This window comes from Cariama cristata, unplaced genomic scaffold, assembly GCF_000690535.1.
Source record: "Cariama cristata isolate BGI_N322 unplaced genomic scaffold, ASM69053v1 scaffold4121, whole genome shotgun sequence".
Classification (NCBI taxonomy): Eukaryota; Metazoa; Chordata; class Aves; order Cariamiformes; family Cariamidae; genus Cariama; species Cariama cristata.
Window position 1 is genome coordinate 14,043 of NW_009597436.1, and position 20,626 is coordinate 34,668.

Consider the following 20,626-nt stretch of genomic DNA (forward strand, 5'->3'; position numbering starts at 1 on the left):
ATTTCTTTGCATTTTATGATATTTTGCCTGTACTTTGACATTCCCTGGAACAATATATATGAGGCCAGGCACAGAATAGACCATCTCTTGCCAACAACACGTATCCTGATCTTGAGCAGAACCTTTACCAATGTTGAACCTAAACCAGGAAAAATAGCCTTAGTAAAACTATTTATATGAAATGCTGCTTTCATTTTAAAAATGCCTGAGATTATGATGATGCCATATTTACATAATAGTTGCATCACTGAGGACTGCATTTATGATATTTGTATGTACATCCAAAATATGATTTAAATTGTATGGATTAATGATTTCAGCAGAACATGTGTTCCACATTCTTTGCCTAGAGATAGAGCACATGATGAAAAGATTTACTTTTAAAAACATACAATAGCATAAGAATTTTGCCATTTAGCCTCACAATGATAAATTATTGTTGGTGCTACAGCTGATATAATTCTGTAAGGAGATGTAATATTGATGTTGCTGACTCAGGTGGAATTATTATGCTGTGATAATCACAGAATAATTTTGTTTATAGAGTATGTTTTCATGTAATATTTTATTTAATGGTGCATTCTTTGTGAAAGCCAAATGAGTTGTAGAAAACCTGTTCAGCATCAGGTTTAGTCTACAGAGCTATATGTCTGCTAGTCAGTCTCCCTAAGAGTCAGCTTTAAAAATAAGCTCAAAATCAAGGAAGGATAACTTCTTCCCAAAGACAGTTATCTATAATAACAGCTGAGCCTACCATACCTTTTTCTATCAGTCTGTCATCAGAATGATGGATTAATCACTGAGTTTGACCCTTGATCCCACAGGCAGTCAACTAAAAAACCCAAAGTTTGAGATTTTTATTAAAATTGTCTTAGCACAGAGATACAAACACATTATATTGTGCAGATGATCCTATATTGCCAAAGATTGATTGCAGAAAGGGATGAGAAAATCAACAGAGGGAGTTAAATCCGCAGATTCCATCCCAGAAGAGATTGCAACAGCCATCCAAACTCAACCCTTTATATTTTTACCCACATTCAGACTAAAGTAGTTCTTGACATAAAAATCTGAAGCGTATCTTTAAGAGAAAACATCCCAGGGCTGCTGATTCTGTCATCTCTTTTCCTGAGCAATTCCATACATCCCAACCTCTGTACCTGTCATCAGCTTTTCCCTAACTATACATGTATATCTGACCTAGTTGTCTTTGAACATTCTGGTTTTTAACCTGACTAATTTTAACCATTCCAACTTTGCATTTATTTTAGCCTTCTGATCCAGAGTTACACTGGCAATTTCTTAGCATTCCTCTTTACTCATTTCCCATTCTCACAGCACGTATTCCAGGACCTGGACTTTTTACAATAGTGTCAATCTCACCGATGGTGTGAGCAGAGGCAAGATCACCCTAGGACTTTTACTTGTGATCCACTTATGCTGAGGAATTGCAGCAGCAACTCTTTTTGCCATGATATTGCATTGAGAACATGTAGTACAGTATTTGTCTGTATAAGCCCATAAGCTTTTCTTTCCATCACTGCTCTTCAGTTCCAGTCTCCTGTCTACATTAATGACCGATTAAGCAGGTGAGACAGATCACTTGGTAGGAGTACCCTGTCTATCTCTTTATTTTTCTTAGTGATACTATTTTTAATCCTCTTAATGTGTTTCCCATTAATTCTGTATAATGTAAGCTTTGGAATCATGATGTCATAAAATAAATCAAATACCTTGAAGAAAAACCAATATAGAGTTTCAGCATAGTTACCTCTATCAAACATAACCCTGTCAGACTTTGTTTAACAAGATCTATGTTCCGTAAAATGCTATCAGGTATTAATTATATTGCTAGCCAGTATTTTGTAGGAAGAATACTGGATTTATTGTGCCACTATTTTATCTTGGACTGTTGTCAGGATAACTTATGTGGAGACCTTTGGTTTTCTGTCTTCACCTTTTAGTAGCACGAATAAACTTACCAGTCGTCCAGTGCTCTGGAGATTCCAGAGTTTTCAGAAATTTGAGAACTATTACAAGTAGGAAATTTTCAATGAGTTGATTTAAAGACTGTTTTGTATACATCATCCAGGGGTGGTGACTTGATAACACATGTTCTTTATAGAGACTTTCTCACATTCTCCTTTGCTTAAGACAAAATGCTTTCTATTTTAGTGTTATCCTTAGGTGGATAATGTGGCTCTTCAGTGCTGCAGTTTGTGCTCAGCCAAGAGGTTTTTACGTGATACTACTCTTTGTTTTAAATTAAATGACAATTTCTTTGAAGTAGGAACTCTGCTTCTCTGAATGACTTTGTGAAGTGTCAGGGATCCCTTAAATTTGTGGTGAGCACACCTAGATAATAAACAAAATAAATCTATCAGTTGTGTAAATGGGCAATGTTAAGGACTAGGTACTATTTTCCTCTGTAGACTTTATGACTCTAGGTAACAAACATTTCAAAACAAATGTATGTTTATGACTCTTATTTACATTTGAGCTATCAATGAAAAAAATCATTATTATGTTGTGTGACCATCAACTATCACATTATCCAACCTGACAAGCTATTGATTGGAATGAAACTTCCATATAAATTAATATGATTACTTTTGAAGGCTTTATTTATGCTCAATACTTGCATAGTATTTTGATGTAATCTTTTATGTCAGAATCTCCATACATTTTGCAAGTGTTCATTTAATTTGTGCAGTTCAGGAGTTAACTACTGAATCCGATATGGAGATGAAAGGCCAAGTTCAGTGAGAGATATAATTACTGTCCAGTAAAGTCTGCCTTTCGAAGAGGTCTGATGCTCAGTTTTGATTCTGATCATTTGAATAAATCTTCTCCTAACTTGAGAACAAAGGCTTTAATTTATGTCATTGACAGTATTTGGTATTCCAAATGCTGTTTCACACCATATGTATGACTTGCAAGAAGAGCCCTAGGACTGTGTATTTTACTCATGGTCCTGTTAGCGATTTTAAGGGAAAGTTCTTTATTTGGGTGAAATGTTCTTGGTTGGATTAGTTAATGAGGCATGATGCTATAAATCCTATTGGCCAAATGTACGTGGCATGTAGAAAAGTAGGTAACTGAGAAGGAGTTACATTCTGATACTATTGTTGGGATTCGGGTAGCATATTAGTCTCACCTATGGACCAAAAATGCATTGTTCGGAGCCCTGTTCAAACAGGGGGAATGAGCACGGCTAGTTGTTGACAGCTGTTCAATGTCTCTGGGTTGTATGTGCCATTTCTCACATTACTGTTTACTCATAATTGGGGACAGCTCTTTGGCCAGACAACATTTTTTTTTTCTATAATATTGCTTAGTACCATGGTACAACATCCTTGGAGATTTTCAGTGCTGGGGTACCTAAAAGATTACATGCAAAAACCCTAAAAGAAGCTGCAAAAACTTTGATGTTCTGTAGCAGCCAGTAGTCTGAAACCAAAATAACTTTCTACAAAGTGTTATTTCTTTTTATTCAAAATGAACATTTGAAATATTTTTCTTTATAAGAAGTTACTATTAATTCCACACTTCACAATCTAATTTTCCTTCCTAAACAGCTCTGATAATACTGTCCTAAACTCCATCAATCCCACCCCCCTTCCCAGCCATGATCCTAAAATAGCTTGGTAAGCTCTTCAAATGAGGCTTCATTAATTTTACAGAACATACCAAAGGACATTCACTAATGCTGTATATCTAGAGTTTCTGTGGGGTCAATTAAAATACAGCTACATTTTTCTGAATAAGCAAAGCGTATTTTTTATGATAGCATATCCAGTCATGTTTAGTTCCCACTTCATAAAATTCAGGGATCTGTAATGAATTTCTCAGACGTTACTGAGGATTAGTAAAGTTCTTTTGTGTTTCCTTTAGGCTTAATTTAGAACTTTCCTTATGCATTCTACATTTTTATAACAAAATAGTTTCATTTGATTAAATATAAATCTCTTACATGGGTTTTAAATAACATGAAAGCATCAGCACTCAATCTATTAAATCTCTTACTAGAAATAGTGGGAAATTTGGAACTGATTTTTTTTTTTAAATCAAGGCTTATATAGTTACTGTGTTTCTTGGTACTTTTGGAGATATTGGTACAAACAGATACAAAACATTTTTCACAGGAGCCACAATTAATTTTGTAATTTTTTATTCTTTAGTTCAGGTGTATTTGATCATTTTTCTTATGGAAACTTATAAATCAAGTAAGTGGTAGAAGGAAAAAATTATGACAGGTCATCCCACAGTGTTTTAAATGTTCTACAAATGAACCTATTTAGCTTTAACCCTCCCTTGCTAACATTCAGCTTATGTGATGATCTGGTATTCTGTGGCCCAGTGCTAATCACACAGGACATGGACTGTCTTAAGACATAGTACATGTATTTGTCAATGCAGTTAGTAGAGATACAGAATACTACGGAAGTTTTGTTAGAATCACTTCTAAGGAGATACATGAATTCCAGCCAAAGCTTTTTTCTTTGCAAAACTTTACTTTGATATATGGCCCTTTTTGTAGTGAATATGGTTGGACCTTAAAGTGTTGGAGTGACAGTGACATCTAGGTGAGAGCGGATTTACATTCAAGATGTCACTTCATTCACAGCAATCCCATTGAATATGTTTTTGCCACAGAAAATGTTTTCATTTAAATGAAATAATATTTTTGAGTGAGGTGAACATGCTATAGGGCAGAAACTGGTATATTTGAAGCTCATGAGGCAAATCAAAAAACCTAGGTATTATGAGTGCAATTCTTCTCTCAATCTTGTGATCGTATTGTAATAAAGATTTTCTAATGGCTTTAATATGGTGTTTTTCTCTGCAGATGTTGTATTAAATACTGAATGTGTTTGCTAACTGTTAATGCGTTTGTTGTTGCAGATACAGCAGTGGTGTATAAAAATAGGAATGGACATGTTGTTGAGCTGAATGTAGAAACAAATACAACTACATTATTATTGGAAAATACAACTTTTGTAAGTACTATATATGATTTACTTATTTCTTAGTAGAAGTCTGCTAATATTTTTTCCTGCAACAGGAGTGAGAGAGTATAATATTTAAAGGTTACAGAAAATATGTTTATAACCTAGACTAGATGATATGTAAATGGAAAGTATAGTCCATTCCTCTATCAGTGCACGATTTCTGACTGAAGTTATTTGTTGTTTTATTCAACCTACATGTAAATAACCAAGATATTGGAGGGTATATTGTTGGATGTAGTCCATGCTTTGTTCATTTGAAGGATCATGCCTGGTATATGTGCTGGTGAATCTACCTGATGTCTATTATAATAAGAGATTTTATAAAATGAGGGAATGCTACTCAAAATGTTGAGAGCTTTTCACTTTTAGAAAAGGGGAAAAGTGTACAAAAATCATATGGAGATTTTCCTTTAAGCAATTAAATATGCAAAGAAAAAATGTATTTCCTGGTGCTGTTAATCTCTGGTTTACTTGTTCCTCTGTGCTTAAATGGCAAACTAGATGATTGGGAATTATTCCTCTTGACCATGTAAATAGTATTTACATGAGTGGTTTGCGTAAGTTTCTGACTAGCAGTAAATTGCGGAGAAATGCTTTAATGCCTTAGTCTACATTTTCTTTTACTTTGCTTGGTGCTGTTATTTTCAGTGATATTACTTATATCCTACCCTGTAATTCTTGTTTATCAGTGTTTTGCAGCATAAATGCATGGCTTGTCAATCTTTCCTCATAAATACTCCGTACAGACCACTGGCTGTTATTGTTAATCCCTGTATTTTTAATTTAGTAAAATCTTTCACACCTGCAGACCCAAAAGGATGATTCATTTTCATCAGTGGTCTTTGGCAAAGGCTGATTTTATTCCTGGTCTGTTCCTGGCCTTTGCTGATACAGATTCCTCCTTTCAAGGCATAAAGCCCCTGGTGACCTTTTCTTCTAACTCCTCGAACTAGAAGGGGGAGAGTAGAAGTTCAGGAGAAAGAACTTGACACTGACTTCCTAGGTCACTGTAAAGATGAATGAGAAGGGAGGAGAGTATTGTATTTTAATAGGGGGTGTGTGTGAGGCTTCCTTTCTGTAAGCTGCACCTTCCATATGCTGGGATGTGCCTCAGGGTACCTCTTAGCCCAAAAAAGGCTGGCAGACAAAATGAAAAGTGGGTGAAAAGGTGAATTTGTATAAATACAAACCATTAAATATCGTAGAAGCATTTTCCCTCTTACCTGTGTATGTGCATGTGAGCGCTTGCCTGGCTAAGTAGAGGATTAACTCTGTCAGGCCTATGTATTACTAGTGTATAACTCAAATGCAAGCAGCTACTTGGGAATCCCTGGCTATAAAACTTGACTTTAATGACAAGACTTGAGTTTCCACACAGATTAATTCATACACTTTTGGCTGCAAGTATTTGGCTCATGTGATGTCAAGTGTAATGCCAGCATGACAAGCTATTCAGGCCGTTATGCTAAACCATTCTTGCCAAGTAATGATGGATCAGTATGGACAGGCTGCTTCACATTGCGAGCATCGCCTCTTTTCACAAAGTTGCTCTTCTCTGGGCTTTTTATGGAACTGATTTATCCTTAAGTCATGCAGACTGAGAGAGCTGTAGACACTAAGTATCTACTCTTCATTAGAAATGTGGGAAACTGATCCAAAATGGATAATATTCAAGCAACCATTTAACAATTATGTATGGAACAGAGACAAATGAAAATGTAAGTGTGTTTTTTCCTGCAAATCCACTCTCTTTATAGACTCAAAAGCTGAGAGTGTTAAAGGTAAACAAAGGGAATTCCAGCAATGATTATTCGTATGGAAGTAAAAAAACCAGAAAAAAAACAGTAAAAAAAGCTGAAAACAGAGCAGAAGACTCAGTGAGTTTGTTGGTGTGTGTTTGGCAGAGAGCAATGGGAAAAGTTGCAGTGCTGAGTTGTCTGTTGACAAGGTGGCCAGCGATCCTAACAGGAGATCATAACATTACCAAGGCAGACTGTACAGCTAAAATCAAAAGCTGTCCTGTTCTTCTTCTAAGATCCACTGTCCCCAAATTCACACTGCTAAATGTACTCTTCCAAAGTTAGACACCTGGATCGTTAATCAAACATTTTCCTCGCTCAGTGTCACATCTGCTTAATCACTGGTGCATAATTAGAGTGGTGCTGGTTTAATGACTCTGCAGAGACGTATTAATAAAAAATACAGCACAGATCCAACATAGGCAGTGGCAATGCAAGTTCCCTCATTCTTCCCTATCAAAGAGTTTTAGTCATGGAAGAGTCACCTTTCGATGGGAGTTATTAGTCTGCTTTCAATCTACGTTCCCTCTCCTATTTGCCTCTCTGCTCAAGCAGCCTGCAGAAGTGACAGATTTTTCTTCGTAATGTTGATAATTGTCCATTCAAAATTGAACTGCCATGATAAGGGCAGAGCGCAGAGGCAAGGGGCTAGTAATAACTCTTTGTCACTACTGATTGGGCTGTATTTGAACCAGTAGCTCAGAAGAGATTTTCTTTTTTCCTCCTTACTAATCCCCTGGAGCAGTCTTCCACTGTGTACAGATCACTGGCTCTTCTTTTGCATCTCAGAGACTGCCATTTTTGTGCAAAGTCCATTTCTTTTATCCTTCTTGTCTAAAAGTCAGATAACCCTACTGAAGAGCTGCTATGCTTACTGTGTGTGTGTATCAGCAAAAAGGCAGATGGCAGTTTTTTTAAAAACATATATGTTACATGTGTAAAAGATTAAAAAAACCCTCAAACTTTAAATATACCTTTAAAAATAGTCATGCAACTGGAAAGAATAAAGGCTAGTATTTTGTCATTCTAAGATGCTCATTTCTCTTTCATAGGAAAGCATCTATCCAAAGTTCCTCAATTAAAGTATGTTTTTTTGGGTTTCATTAGGCTTTATTCAGAAGTAGAAAAAATTACTGCACTTCATTTGTCCTTTTAAAATGAAATCCTTTTCTATAATCAATCTGTTACTAAAACAATCTGGCCTTTGTATAATTCAGCTATCAGCAAAGCAATATTATGGGCGAGATAAGTAAAAAGAGTAGCTTGTAAAGCACAGAGAATATCTATTAGCATCTCTGGATGTCATAATTTAAAGACATTTTCTAATACGTATTTGTCCTCTGAGTGTATTAGTGTAGTGCATCCTGTTTAAGCTGTCTAATAAACAGTTAATATTCCAAGCCAGCGGCATATAAATGTTAACAGCTGGAGGCTGGGCAAGTCTTCTATTAAATGGAGCCAAAAAAAGCCCTAGACATTAATCACTGTGTGGCATCCTGATGTTTGCGATGTTGCCTCAATACGTGATTACAATATGTTCTCTATCATCTATCTGAGGTGCTTATCACCATGGTCAAAAGTGACATGCCTACCAGTTTTTCAGCATTTAGCAATACTTTATTACACATTAGAATTCCAAAATAAGTAACATTATGCCACATATATCTAAGTAATTTCAGTGTTTAACAAACACTTTATTTGTTCCTTTTGCCATCAACTATTACATAAAGTCACTAAGAGCAGGTTACTGGTTCACACACAACCCAGCCGCAAGATCTGGCTAAGCTGGAGAGGAGAGCATGGAGGACCACATGGATTCTTTTGCTCAGGGGAGGTTGTCCATCTGGTCCCTTATGATGCTTCTAGCTTAGCCTCGGTAGTGTGTTTTACAATCCTTAAGCCCAAACCAAAATGAAAAAAGCAAACACAGAGACGAGAGAAAATGTGTGTAGGGACCGTGTGTTCTGTTAAGGTACTTCCTAAATGTGTTGAATCCTCTGAAAGAAAACTTTAGAAATTTTGACTTCATTTCTCCCTCTTAAAAAAAGCTGCAATAATTATGAAAGTGGTAAGACTTACTTGTTAGCCCTCAGTTCCACTGCTTTTGTTGTGGATGTACGCAAAATTATTCGCATGCCTTGCATACAGCCTAACAAACACTCAGTCCAGGATCCTGAGTCAGAAATTAATCTAGTGTGACTCCTTAAGCCTTTTGAGTGTAGATGATGGGATATATTTTGAATCATCAAATAAGAGGCTATTGATTTGTTTGCAATGCCTGATGACCCAAGTATAATTGTTTTCAGTTTGGAAATTCTAGAATACGGTCTTGTATTTACAACAGCTTCCCCCAATCTGTATGCTTTGGACTCTTTTAAAACCCAGCAGTTCCTGACTTGCTCTCTCCCTTGATTTCCATGCCTTTCCACACCTCTTTTCAAGCTCAAGGGGAAACTGCATCCTGGTGCATAGCAAACAAATATTACTGAGTTGCAAACCTGTTTCCAGGGGCTTGCCGGAATTATACCCCAGAGTATGTTGTATTGGCATATTACTGTGGACCATCTTTTACATAAGGATGGAGAAAGAAGGATTATTTCTTGCTGCCTGCTAATTAGGGGATGGCGTCAAAAGGGTGAGCGGAGCAGGAGTAGTCTTGGCTCATGAATCATGATTAGGCTGTGGCAGCCCAGCTGTGAAAACCCTGTGGAAGCCTTGCAGCCAAAAGCAGAGAATGAGAGTTTTAGTCCGAGCAGAGCTTTTGGCAGGGACTGTTTTGTGGTGTTTTACAGAGCGTTGTTCATAAACAGTCCTTCTTGTTGACAGTTCTCTTCTTTTTTATTTTTTTTTTTTTGTTTTGTGTTCCCCACCACCACACCCTGTTCCTCTTTTGATGGGAAACTCAGTGCAGCATCTTAATGCAATTGTACTCCCTTTGTTGATTAATGTAGATTTAATTACAAGAGTAGTTTACATGCTTATATTTTAAGAGCCTCGCGTAAGAGATTAATGAAGGGGTGAATAATGGTAAATACATTAAACATTATATAACCACATAAATATTAGTAATTGTTGCAACATTGGACATTTTAATTACCCACACATGTTGTAAATAGGTGGTTATGAACATTGTAATATTATCTCTGTTCTCCCATGCTCTTCTAAATGTTAAATAACCCCCTCAGCAAAACCATTTCAGTAGAGGGGTTTTTGTGAGTTAGGGTTTATTGTTGCAGTACACCACTGTGCATAGAGACGGGAAAGCCTGACAGATGGAGGGGTTTGCAGTCACTGTGATTTGGTGGTGGCCATTGGTTTTTGTCCAAGTGAAGGAGGTTTCAACATACAAAATGCAGGGGACAGTACTTCAAACTGTCAGGTTAGGGTAGCTCTGTGTGGGACCTCTCTAAATAATAGTCCTGATGAGATCATTCCTTGATATAGAAAATAGTTAAGGGTTAACTATGTCAAAGGTGGGGAACGAGAGGGAGAAAATTTTGTGATTTACTGGTTAGAGGTTATTTTCTACTAGGGAGGCAATGGTGCGAGGCTCCTGTGATGCACAGGTCTGTTCATGTCTTTTTTATGTCCTACAATCACCTCCTCGTGTGGGAAAATATCTTGGGACTACATGAAGAGTTGCACATGGGTTTGGGGAATTTGGTTTGTATTTTTGAGAACCACCCATCCAGGATGGCCCCCATCCATAGGGTAGAGTTCAGCTTAGATAATTTTTTAAGGCACATTTATCTTTTACACTGGGTAGGAAACCTAAGCATTAACAGTTATAACACATAGAATTGCAACATTTTTGGATCTAGATCAAATGCTCAGGTTACACAAGAAATAGTGCATTAAGAAATGTAACCTTGGAAATTCAAATTTTTCAACATTCTAATTATCATACATTTTCCTAATTACAACCTGACTCTCTTCTCAGAGGTCCCCTGTTTTTACTGCTATGAGGCTTGCTTTTCTGCAAGCTGCTCTCTCCTCTAACCTCCCCATGGTCCATCGTCTTTCAGTCGCAGCAGTGGTAATGGAAGGAAAATGCCATTGTTCCCTTGATTGCTGGTACCACCTGAGGAAACTGCTAGATGCCAAATGCCTTCTCATTTTGCAGCTAGTATAATTCTGTCCCATCTGATTCCTCTTAAGCATTGATTTTTTGGTCAATGCCTGTCTGGTAAGCTGCGCTGAATACCTGTGAATGCTAATGAACTCTCATACGCTGATGTTCAGTTATACCATTAAGTTAAAATTCTGACACAGGTATAGGTATGTGATACAGAGAGATGTATAATTTCCTAAGTAGTGGTATTGCCACCATGTTTTAAAGTAACATTCTGGAGGTCTTGAAATACTTTATCCTGGGTGAGTAACAAAAATTTTTAAAGCCTAAATGTGTGTAAAGTGAGCACTAAACAATAATTAGAGAAGGATAATAATAGGAGTGTGGAAGATGTAAGTTTCTGGGAAAAGTGGTAGAATTGCAAGAAAGTGAACCAGACGGAGGCGTAAAACTAAAGGAAAAAAACCCAACAACAACAACAAAGTAAACTCCACAAAAGTGAAAATTTCCTCTAATCGGTTGTAACTGTGATATATTATTTCACTTAAAACCATCCAACTGAAACTATGAAAAAAGAGTACTATAAAATGTTGACAGATGTTAAGGATACATTCTTACAGCTGTGAACTAGACTATATTATAGGTAACTTCCATCTGTCTGCTCTATAGCATACTTTTGAAAGACTATGAACAGGGCACTGATGTTACAGTACTTAAGATTCAAAAAAATAGCAAACCCAACATTTTATAGTAGGTGAAAGAATGACGAGCAAAGATGAAGGGAATAGCCAGTACATCAATAACTGAGAACCAGGCTCTAAGAAAACAGAAGAAATAAAAGAGAACTGATACTAAGGGGCCCTTGCTGAGGATGCAGAACCTAAACCCGGCCTAAAACTTCTCTTAAACACAATCATAACAGGCATTTCTGTTAACAGCAAAACACACATGAAATGCAAAATGAAAGAAAAAATTCATCAATACAAAATATAGACATTGGAAATCAAACTTGAGAATATATTGTTCATCGGAATTTTGTTTTCCATTTTAATCATCCATATGGAAAGGTGGAAGAAAAGCCAATTGTTTCAGGGGGAGGGGGTTGTCCCTTATATTTATTTGTTGCAGAATCACTTTTGCTTCCATTCTTACTGTCTCAAACTATTCTCATCTTTTTTTCTTTCCATGCAAAACTATGTTTAGCAAGACGTGTTTGGAATGTGGATGAGAGAAGGAAGCTGGGAAGCTGAAGGACAAAAGACTGTTTAAATGCACTATGTCCTTTTGCCTCCATTTGGCTTTTACCCTTGGAATCTATGGTGACAGTGAGACTAGCAGTCATTGTTTGTCCATGGTATCGTCACATCATGCATCACTTTCAGGAGAAGAATTAAAACTCTTTGTCACATGAGGTATTCCAAAGAAACCTAGAAATGCAATGTTTAATATGATTAGACCTAATTATATAGTCAGTGGGGGTTTTGGTTGGGTGAGGAATGCAAGATCAGATATAGGATTATTCTTTCATGTCTGAAAAAGTAAAATGATGTCAAATTCAGCAATATAGGAAAAACAGATGACAGATTTGTGAATTAAGAAGGGAAGACACTGTACAGGTGTTTAAAAAACTTTTTTTGGCTCAGAATTATGCAACAGTGTGAAATCTAACTAGTTTAGGGATTTCAGCAATTTATCTAGTCAAAGTTTTTCCTAGCAGTATACAGCTGATGGTTTTTGTAGGGATTTTAAGTCTTGATGTGGCTAGATAGAACTGACAAATATTAGAGACGTAAGGAAATTACCTCCCCTTTTTCCTTCTCTTCAGCCTTTCCTCTGTTGTGGTTTGGAAAGGGGATAAGGATATATATGGAGTGCACTGTGGGGAATTACCCCCAGTCTGCTAACTAGCAGATACTGTGCAGTGATGCAGAGGGAAACTAACCCTGATTCGGCATCCAGGGACCGCGCCTAATTAGCCAGCTATATTTCTCCCTGTTTCAGAGTCTATTTGTCCAGAGCTACATTTCTTAAAGATCAAACACAGCTAAACCATAGAGGCATAGTCATAAGGGGCAGCATTTAGGTCTGTCTTCCTGAATGAAGGCTAAATAGCTCCTGATAAAGCAAGAAGCTTGAAAAGTTGCAGATATGCAGACATGATAGTGGAACAAGCATCCTCCAGATTTTTGATAACAAGACACTAGAGGTTTTTTAATTTGCAATGTTTCCAATATGATACTTTTCCAACACTTTCTTTAGAATTCAAAAATATGTCCTCCTGAGAAGAGAACAAACCCTTAGGGTCAGAGTCTTCACAAACTTCTTTTTAATGAATAAATATATCTAATCCCTGTAGTGAATGTCCCAATAGACAGTCTCCCAAGGGCTGAAGTGGCATACATCTCACCTCCTACAGCAGGGACCGAAACTTTCTTTTAAGCCCATCACCAGCTGATCTTATCTCCTCAGTCATGAAATCAGGCATCTGTTGGTTGATGAAATACTTTAGGCGTTTATGGTGAAAAAACGAAATCTGTCTTTTGTTTCAGTGAACTCAGATTGTGAGCTTATTTGCCATGTTAGGCAGGAGGAATGAGTTAGGTGATTATTATTTTTTTCCTGTTGTTAATCTAGAAGGTCTTCTTCTGTGCATACAAGTAGACAGTTTCTGAATTTATTGCTGAAAAAAACACAAAACAGAACTCTAAGGAAACTTAAATTACTTCAAGTGACTTTAAGTCACTTAAATCTCTCTGAAATTCTATTAGAATTGACCATATATTTCCTTAAAGGCTTGCTTATAAATCCAACTTTAAAAAATGGGCTAATTATGTTTTTATGATAATATAAAAAAATCAGCTTTGCTGTCAGATTTGGCAATGAACACATGATTTCTGCTTGTCTAATTTTTATTTTCTTGTTTCTTAAGTGAAACATTAAAAAGTACGAAACAGCTTTATGCTCCTTTTAACAAGAATAATGCCATTATACCAACAAAAAGAAAACTATTTTGCCAAAACCATTATGTGCAATCAAGAGATTATAGCTTATTGGCATTACACATACACCAAGTGTCTGAGGCATTTCCAGAGACAAACAGAACTTTGCAGGCAAGTGCAGGCTGAATGAACGAGGTCATCTTCAGTAGGATTCAAATGATTTTAAATCCCAAATCTACAGGACTCTATACTTGGAGATAGAATATGTGAGTAGCTCTTGCTGGTGTTGCCTCAAATTGCCAATAGTTTGCAGCTGAGCTACTCAGGTGTTTGCATTAAGTGCATCATTACTTTTGTGGTGGCATAATCAATGACTGAAGATTCTTACTAAATGCATGAAATGGTAAGCACTGCACTCCTTGAGAAAGAATTTGGAAAGCTGCCTGGGTTATATATTGCTGAAGACTGAGGTAGTGGGACAATAATTAATAAACTGCTAGAAAGCAAAGAAATTTCACATCTAAAAATGTTTTCAGTGGTGTGCCAAAAAAAGGGAATGTTACTCATAGCTTAATGTAGTCTTTGCTTAAAGACGGTTAACTCATAAAAGCTAATTTGAGCACAGTAGAAATCTGTTCTGAATGCTTTGTAGATACAAAAGGATGCTTTTAGGTTTTTTTTTTTTCTCTTCTTTCCTCAAGGCTGAAGATTTATCTTCTAACTTTTGATACCGTCATACTCTTGCATCAAACTAATACACAGTTTATCTTCAAAACTAATTTTTTCTCTTTGATTTCTTTGGATAGCTTGATTCTAATTATGTTACCTAGGAACCTGAGTTTAATCTCTATATCAAAACATGGCATCTTAGTTTATTGGAAGATTAGCTTTTGCCTTTTTTTTTTTTTTATGACTAACTCCTTAACTGCTCCAAGTGTATTAGTTCATAACTTCTGGTTTGTGCACCTTAAACCCCTGTTGAATTCATTAGTTTAGCAGTGAGATTAGGCTAAGCAGAACAGGATACTTAAGAAGTAAAATAAGGGAAAGCCTTCCTTTGAATAGTGATCAGATCTTGCTCTGCATAGCTATTTGCTTATTTTCTTTCATCTTATACCTTTATGGTTCTGTTATTTTTTCTATTCTTATCTTCATTTTCCACCTCTCCCTTTTCCTTTCATTCTGAAAATAAATGTCTTTAGATTGAGTTAAAATTATTTTTAAAGCACATTCTTATCTTCCTCATACATTAGATGTATTAAATTCTTTCTGACATCAACATTACCCCTTGATTAAGTTACAGTCCTGAATTCAATTTGGTGTCATGTAGTCTTGGATAGATGTAAAGCAATATTAGTTTTATAATATTACCTTATGTTTCACTTTGCTCTCCACTAAGCATTTTCTTTCTTGTAAGAAAGAGTTTTTCTTTAGTGCAAGTTGTCTTGCAAAATATTTATGTGTGTGGTGTTAAAAGAAAAGTAATAGAGACATAGTGCAGACCTATTCTTTTTCTTGTATGTTATCTTTAAGCCTAACCTAGTGATGAATCTCCCATATAATTATTCCTGAAGTACACACCAACCAAAGTGTCTTCATTCTCTGTAAATGAATTGGTTATCGTTGTTATGCTTGAGCTTAGTGCTTGCAATCATGATAAAAAACTCATCAGCTTCTTAATTGGTATTTAGTGTTGAAGCCAGATTCATCTGTTGCCATTGTACTGATACCAGCAAATAAGACTAAGAATTATTTGAATCCTCCTTTTGTGAAAATTACATAGGTGTTCTAAACCAGATCTCTTTTATGAATGGGAAGTTCTTAAATTAACTGTAAGAAAACTTGGAAAAAATGATCCTTGTTACTGCAAACTCACTTTTATCGTTACTTCATTTTAGGTAACATTCAAAGCATCAAGATACTCTGTTTCACCAGACTTAAGATTTGTTCTTCTTGCATATGATGTTAAACAGGTAAGCTGATTATTCATATAGTCTCTTGGACTATATAATGCAGTGTATTCTTTGTTTCTCATAGTATTTAGAGATTTTGTAGGCTATTATGTTGTCAAAAAGAATTTCAATCAATAGTACCATATAGAGTTTTCTAAAGTAAATCTTTGAACAAACAAAAATGAAAATGTTTTTTTGAATTTTCTCTGTGCATATTGGTGTTTGTATAAAAAGTGCTATTAAAATAGGAAAGGTTCTTCATTACAGAATAGTTCTGGATTGATAGACTCAGTGATTATTCAAGTAAGTTTGTGTTGTTTGGTGGGCTTTGTTTTGGAATAGTAAAATTTACAAATACCTGTGACCTTAATATCAGAAGTCAATGTTCAGAAATGAGAAAAGATTACTATTGTTTATCACGTTATACTACAATATGGTAGTCTACTTAAGTGTTTTGTGTTGGTAACTGATAATACAATTAATGTGTGTTGTGGATTGGAATTCTTAAAACAAGAAAATATTCGTTTCCAGGACAGTATACAAATCTTTCTGGCCTCCTGGTAACATTGCTATGTTGATCTGTATACTTGCAGCTTTAATAATTATGTCTGCAAACTGGAAAATGTGCTGAAAGCTGATCTGAACTATTCTAAAGGTGTTGATGTAAAATGATTCGTTTACTTGGTACTAGATCCAAGTAGGGTTTTCTTCTAGCAATTCTACTGGATTCTGGATCAATCTCTCTGTACAATAGGCATGTATAAATAAACTAGGAAAGAGCTGCTGTTTGGTTCACTGTTTTTGTTGTGAAGGGTTCCAGTTTGATTCGTGTTTGAAAAATACTTGTTCCTTGCTGTTTTCCTTCTTGATTGCTTCTTATTGTGTGAAAGAGTTTAGTATCCCTCATACTGACTTAATTTCCTCATTTGATCTCTTGAAATTTTCATTTTGGATGGGTTTTGTTTGATATTTTCTTAGCATATATAGCTGATATATAAAAATAAGGAAAACATGAAAGTATCCGTCACACTTTATGATGTCTAAATGTCGTAACAACAGGGATGAATCCCTGCCCCACTGTAAAGATGGTCCATTGACATGCAAATTGCTCTCAATGCATGCTGAATATATCACTTTGCCGTAGAACTCTCTTTCCATATTTCATTCTTGGTTTTGTTGCAAAAAAACCCTTTTCCTTCCTTTTACAGTCCAGTTGCTAGTAGTTACTTAGAGCGATGAGGTTTGCAGCATTTACAGTTGGCATCTAGCAGTTTCCTTTGCTCGAGTATATTGACAAGAAGTAATTAAAATGAGAAATGAACAGGGTTTGGCAAGCAATTGTGGTGGTAGTCCTGGATGTGATGCTTACTCTCGAGTGCTCCAGCTGGGCTCATGGCTTTCAAACCAGAAACATACTGTGATTGTTGCATTATCTAGAAGTGGTGGTGACGGTGCTAAAATTGGTTAATAGCTGGATGGTGTCAGTCAGATGTAAATAATAATAATGCCATTGAAATCTCTTACCTCCCGAGAAGAATCTGTTGCTTAGGGTGGAAGGGAATGTAACTAAAAAGAGTGTAAACCAATTCTTTCAGAAGTTACAAAAAAATATTATAGTGAATATGCAGTAAAAAGCTTTTCTTCCTCCAAATTTTCTGATTCTTGAGATATTTGTTAGGCTGGTGAGGCAATTCTGTTTTCTCAAAATCTGTTGGGGAAACGTGTGCAATACCTTGGAAAGCCTCTTTATTTCTGTGTAACTAATGCTTCCAAATAACATAAAGGATTCGGTTAGTGTTTGTTCTTCTTGGACCTTCTCATTATTTATTTTTTTTTCCCTCAGTCAGAGCCAAACTTACTGGGTCTGAATGACAGGAAATCCACCTGTCTACTTTACTCCTTCCATCAACTATGAATTATTAAATTTATTGCCTATAAAATTAATATTAAATGGCATAACTTCATTGGAGATTTCCAAATCAGTTTCAGTAAAATCAGGCCAGATTCTTTCTTCATATCTCATTTGAATGTGATTTTTTACGAAACTGAGGATTTGCTTATTATCATATGTTACAACACACAGTTGAGTCTTTAATAATATCCAGTTCAAGGAACTGCAAGTAACTTCTTGTAAGCATTTAGGTGATCTTACCATCTGCTATAAATTGCCACAGACCTTTGGACTTTACTACCTGTGTTTGCTCCTTATTTTTCCTTCTTTGTGAAGATTTAGGTGTATAATTGCACTGTAATGTATTTGATGGGATTTCTGCTTCTGCAGACTGTCAAGACTTCGGGTTTTTAGAATTATAATGGTTGTTTACATACATTAATCTGTGTTCTTTGTAACATACAGTAATACAGCTGGAACAGATTTATTAATCAACAGTTTTATAAATAAGCTAGTGTGTTTCAGCTGAACAGATTGGAGAAAAAGAGAAAAATGTTTCTTCAAGACATTTTGTCATGAAATTGTAATTAGAAACAAGGTTATTTTGATGTTTGGATTAAAAATAAATGTTGAGTTACATAGTTGAATATTTATTTTTCTGTTGTCAGCATTTTCTTTAATCTATTTTATGCTTGGAATGGCAAACTTTAATTAAATTTGCAGTTGTTTCAGCACAATTAAGAATGTCCTCTATGCATAACAGAACATAAATCTGCATGAAAATAAGCCATCTTTGAATACAAAAGTAATAATTGAATGAATCGTTTAAATCACACTTAATAGAAGACACAAAACCATTTCATGTGGCATAGCACCTCTTTTGGTATAGCTCTGTAAAATTCATATGGAAGAAAATGCCTTTGCTAGGGAATTCAAAGTAGTGTAAATTGATTTCTGGACATAAGGATTCTCTCCATCTATATCATAGCAAGTCAGAGAATGTAAGCCAGTATTACTGGCATAAACACTGTGGCTGTCTGGCTTTTTGTTCTTTAATGGAAGGCTGTGGCAATTTTAGAGGTACTTTCTGTGTGTTCTTTGCTGCAGTACTCCATAGTTCTCCACACTTCTGAAATGCTTTCATCAGTTCTCCAGGTTTTTTGACTTTGCCAAAACTTGCATGGATTGACTGTGTGTAGTTCAGACTTTCTTTCTGTCGCTTGACCGTAATTTGGTCAGTATTATTGAAAAAGTCTCATTTTGCAAGGCAACAGATCTTTAAGTAGGAACTAATTTGAGAAATGAACACATACGTTCTTGCTGAAATTCCTGCCATCCTGATTCTTCTGGGACAGTGTGAACACAGCAGCAGGGAAACCATTGAATGTATTGTATGCAGAGAGGGGACAGTTTTGCAATGCCGTATCTTTTTGATTTTTCCTTTGAAGATTGTCAAGGTGTGAGCAAAGGATGTAATGCTGTGAGAGGCAGAGCATCTAAGGCAGTTGAGATTTCCAGACGAAAGGTTATTTCACTATTGCTTTTAATAAGGATTGTGTTAAAATGACATTTAAAATTTTTCTCACTCTGCTGGTGGTGTTATTCACAACTACCAAAACCTGATTTATAGTTTTGATTAGAAAATGGAAATCAGACACTATGTTCTTGCATTAATGGTAAAGAATGGGGCAGTAAATTTGCAATTTGCAGTGCAGTGAGCACTGAGGTCCTAAGAAATTCTTTTACCATTGAGGAACTTTGCTGTCCCTCAGCAGAAGATTATACCTTCTGAGTTGTTCCTGGAGCCCACGTGAAATGAAAATAAGCTTTATGCTGGATATTAGTGGGTATTTTGCTCAGACATCATAGGCATGTTCTCCCCATGCTCTTGCTATAATATGCCATGGAAGAGCAAATGAAGAAGTAAATGAGATCAGTTCCTCTTTTTCTTTGTGAGTCCCCTTTTTTCCCTCACTTTATTTAATAATACCTTCCTTGTGACTTTGTTTTTTTCCTGCAAATTGCCCTTCCTTCTCCCTGTGTTCAGATCCGTTTTGAATACCGCCTTTCAGGTACTTTCCTACATTATTCTCTTTACTATTACTAATGCATTATTTTCCGCTTTCAATGCGAGATGAATTATGTGCAGGTTTTTTTAGCTCTTGGTTCAGAAATGTGCTTAAAAAACGTATTAAAGTTCAGCTCTAGTTTAGAGAATGTATAGATGCTTATACTTCTAAAAAAGGACATGTATTCCTGAATTAGGGCTTCAAACTAAGTTTTTTAGCTAGAGAATTTTAATAAAGTAATGTATTTAGCTTAAAGCACTGTGAGAATAGTTTTAAATATTTTTTTATAGTAAGACCACAATGAAGAATAATCCAATCCTCTTCAGAAAGGTAGGAGAGGAATAGCTTCAGATCCAAACATCACTCATTCGGTAGGAATGAAAAATATTTCAAAAGTGTTTCTGCGTACTTGTAGTTTAACGTATTGAAGACGAGAGCCCAACACAGTGTCTGAAGCAGAGAAACCCGAAGAGGGAGAAGTAGCTTGTCCGCTGTGTGCTGATGCTTGTCATTATTTTGCTGTTGTAATATCTATTTTTAGAGGATAATAATAAGGAGTACTGACCACAGTCTACAGTGAATGGAGGGTGAACGGCAACAAGTGACACGCTCATCAAGCTTTCAGAGATGGCCTCTGATACTGTCTTACTTGAGTGCACTGAAAGGATCTTCAGGAGTTTGTCTGCAGATTAGAAGAATCCATAAGGGGAAAAACTCAATGGAGTCTTAAATTATGATTATCTGTTCTGCATTAGGAGATTATCTTTCTACCAATTAGATGGGAACTAAATGTTCAATTGTCAGTAATCTTCCTGGTCAGTGAAATGAATTATTGGATTTTTTTCTGCAAAAATTAAAGGATAAAGAAATTACCTTGCATTATGTCTTACTT

At 35.9% G+C, this 20,626-nt stretch overlaps 1 protein-coding gene across 1 annotated transcript in view; it reads left to right on the plus strand.

Annotated features, from left to right (window-relative positions):
* Positions 1–4,905: 4,905 nt before the first annotated feature.
* DPP10 (dipeptidyl-peptidase 10 (non-functional)) overlaps positions 4,906–20,626 on the plus strand; it is a gene marked incomplete at its 5' end in the record, with an annotated part of 153,367 nt that continues 137,646 nt past the window's right edge. Inside the window, 2 exons of the mRNA XM_009708873.1 lie at positions 4,906–5,000; positions 15,721–15,795. Coding sequence (XP_009707175.1) covers positions 4,906–5,000; positions 15,721–15,795 — 170 coding nt within the window. The remainder of the gene's footprint in view (positions 5,001–15,720; positions 15,796–20,626) is intronic.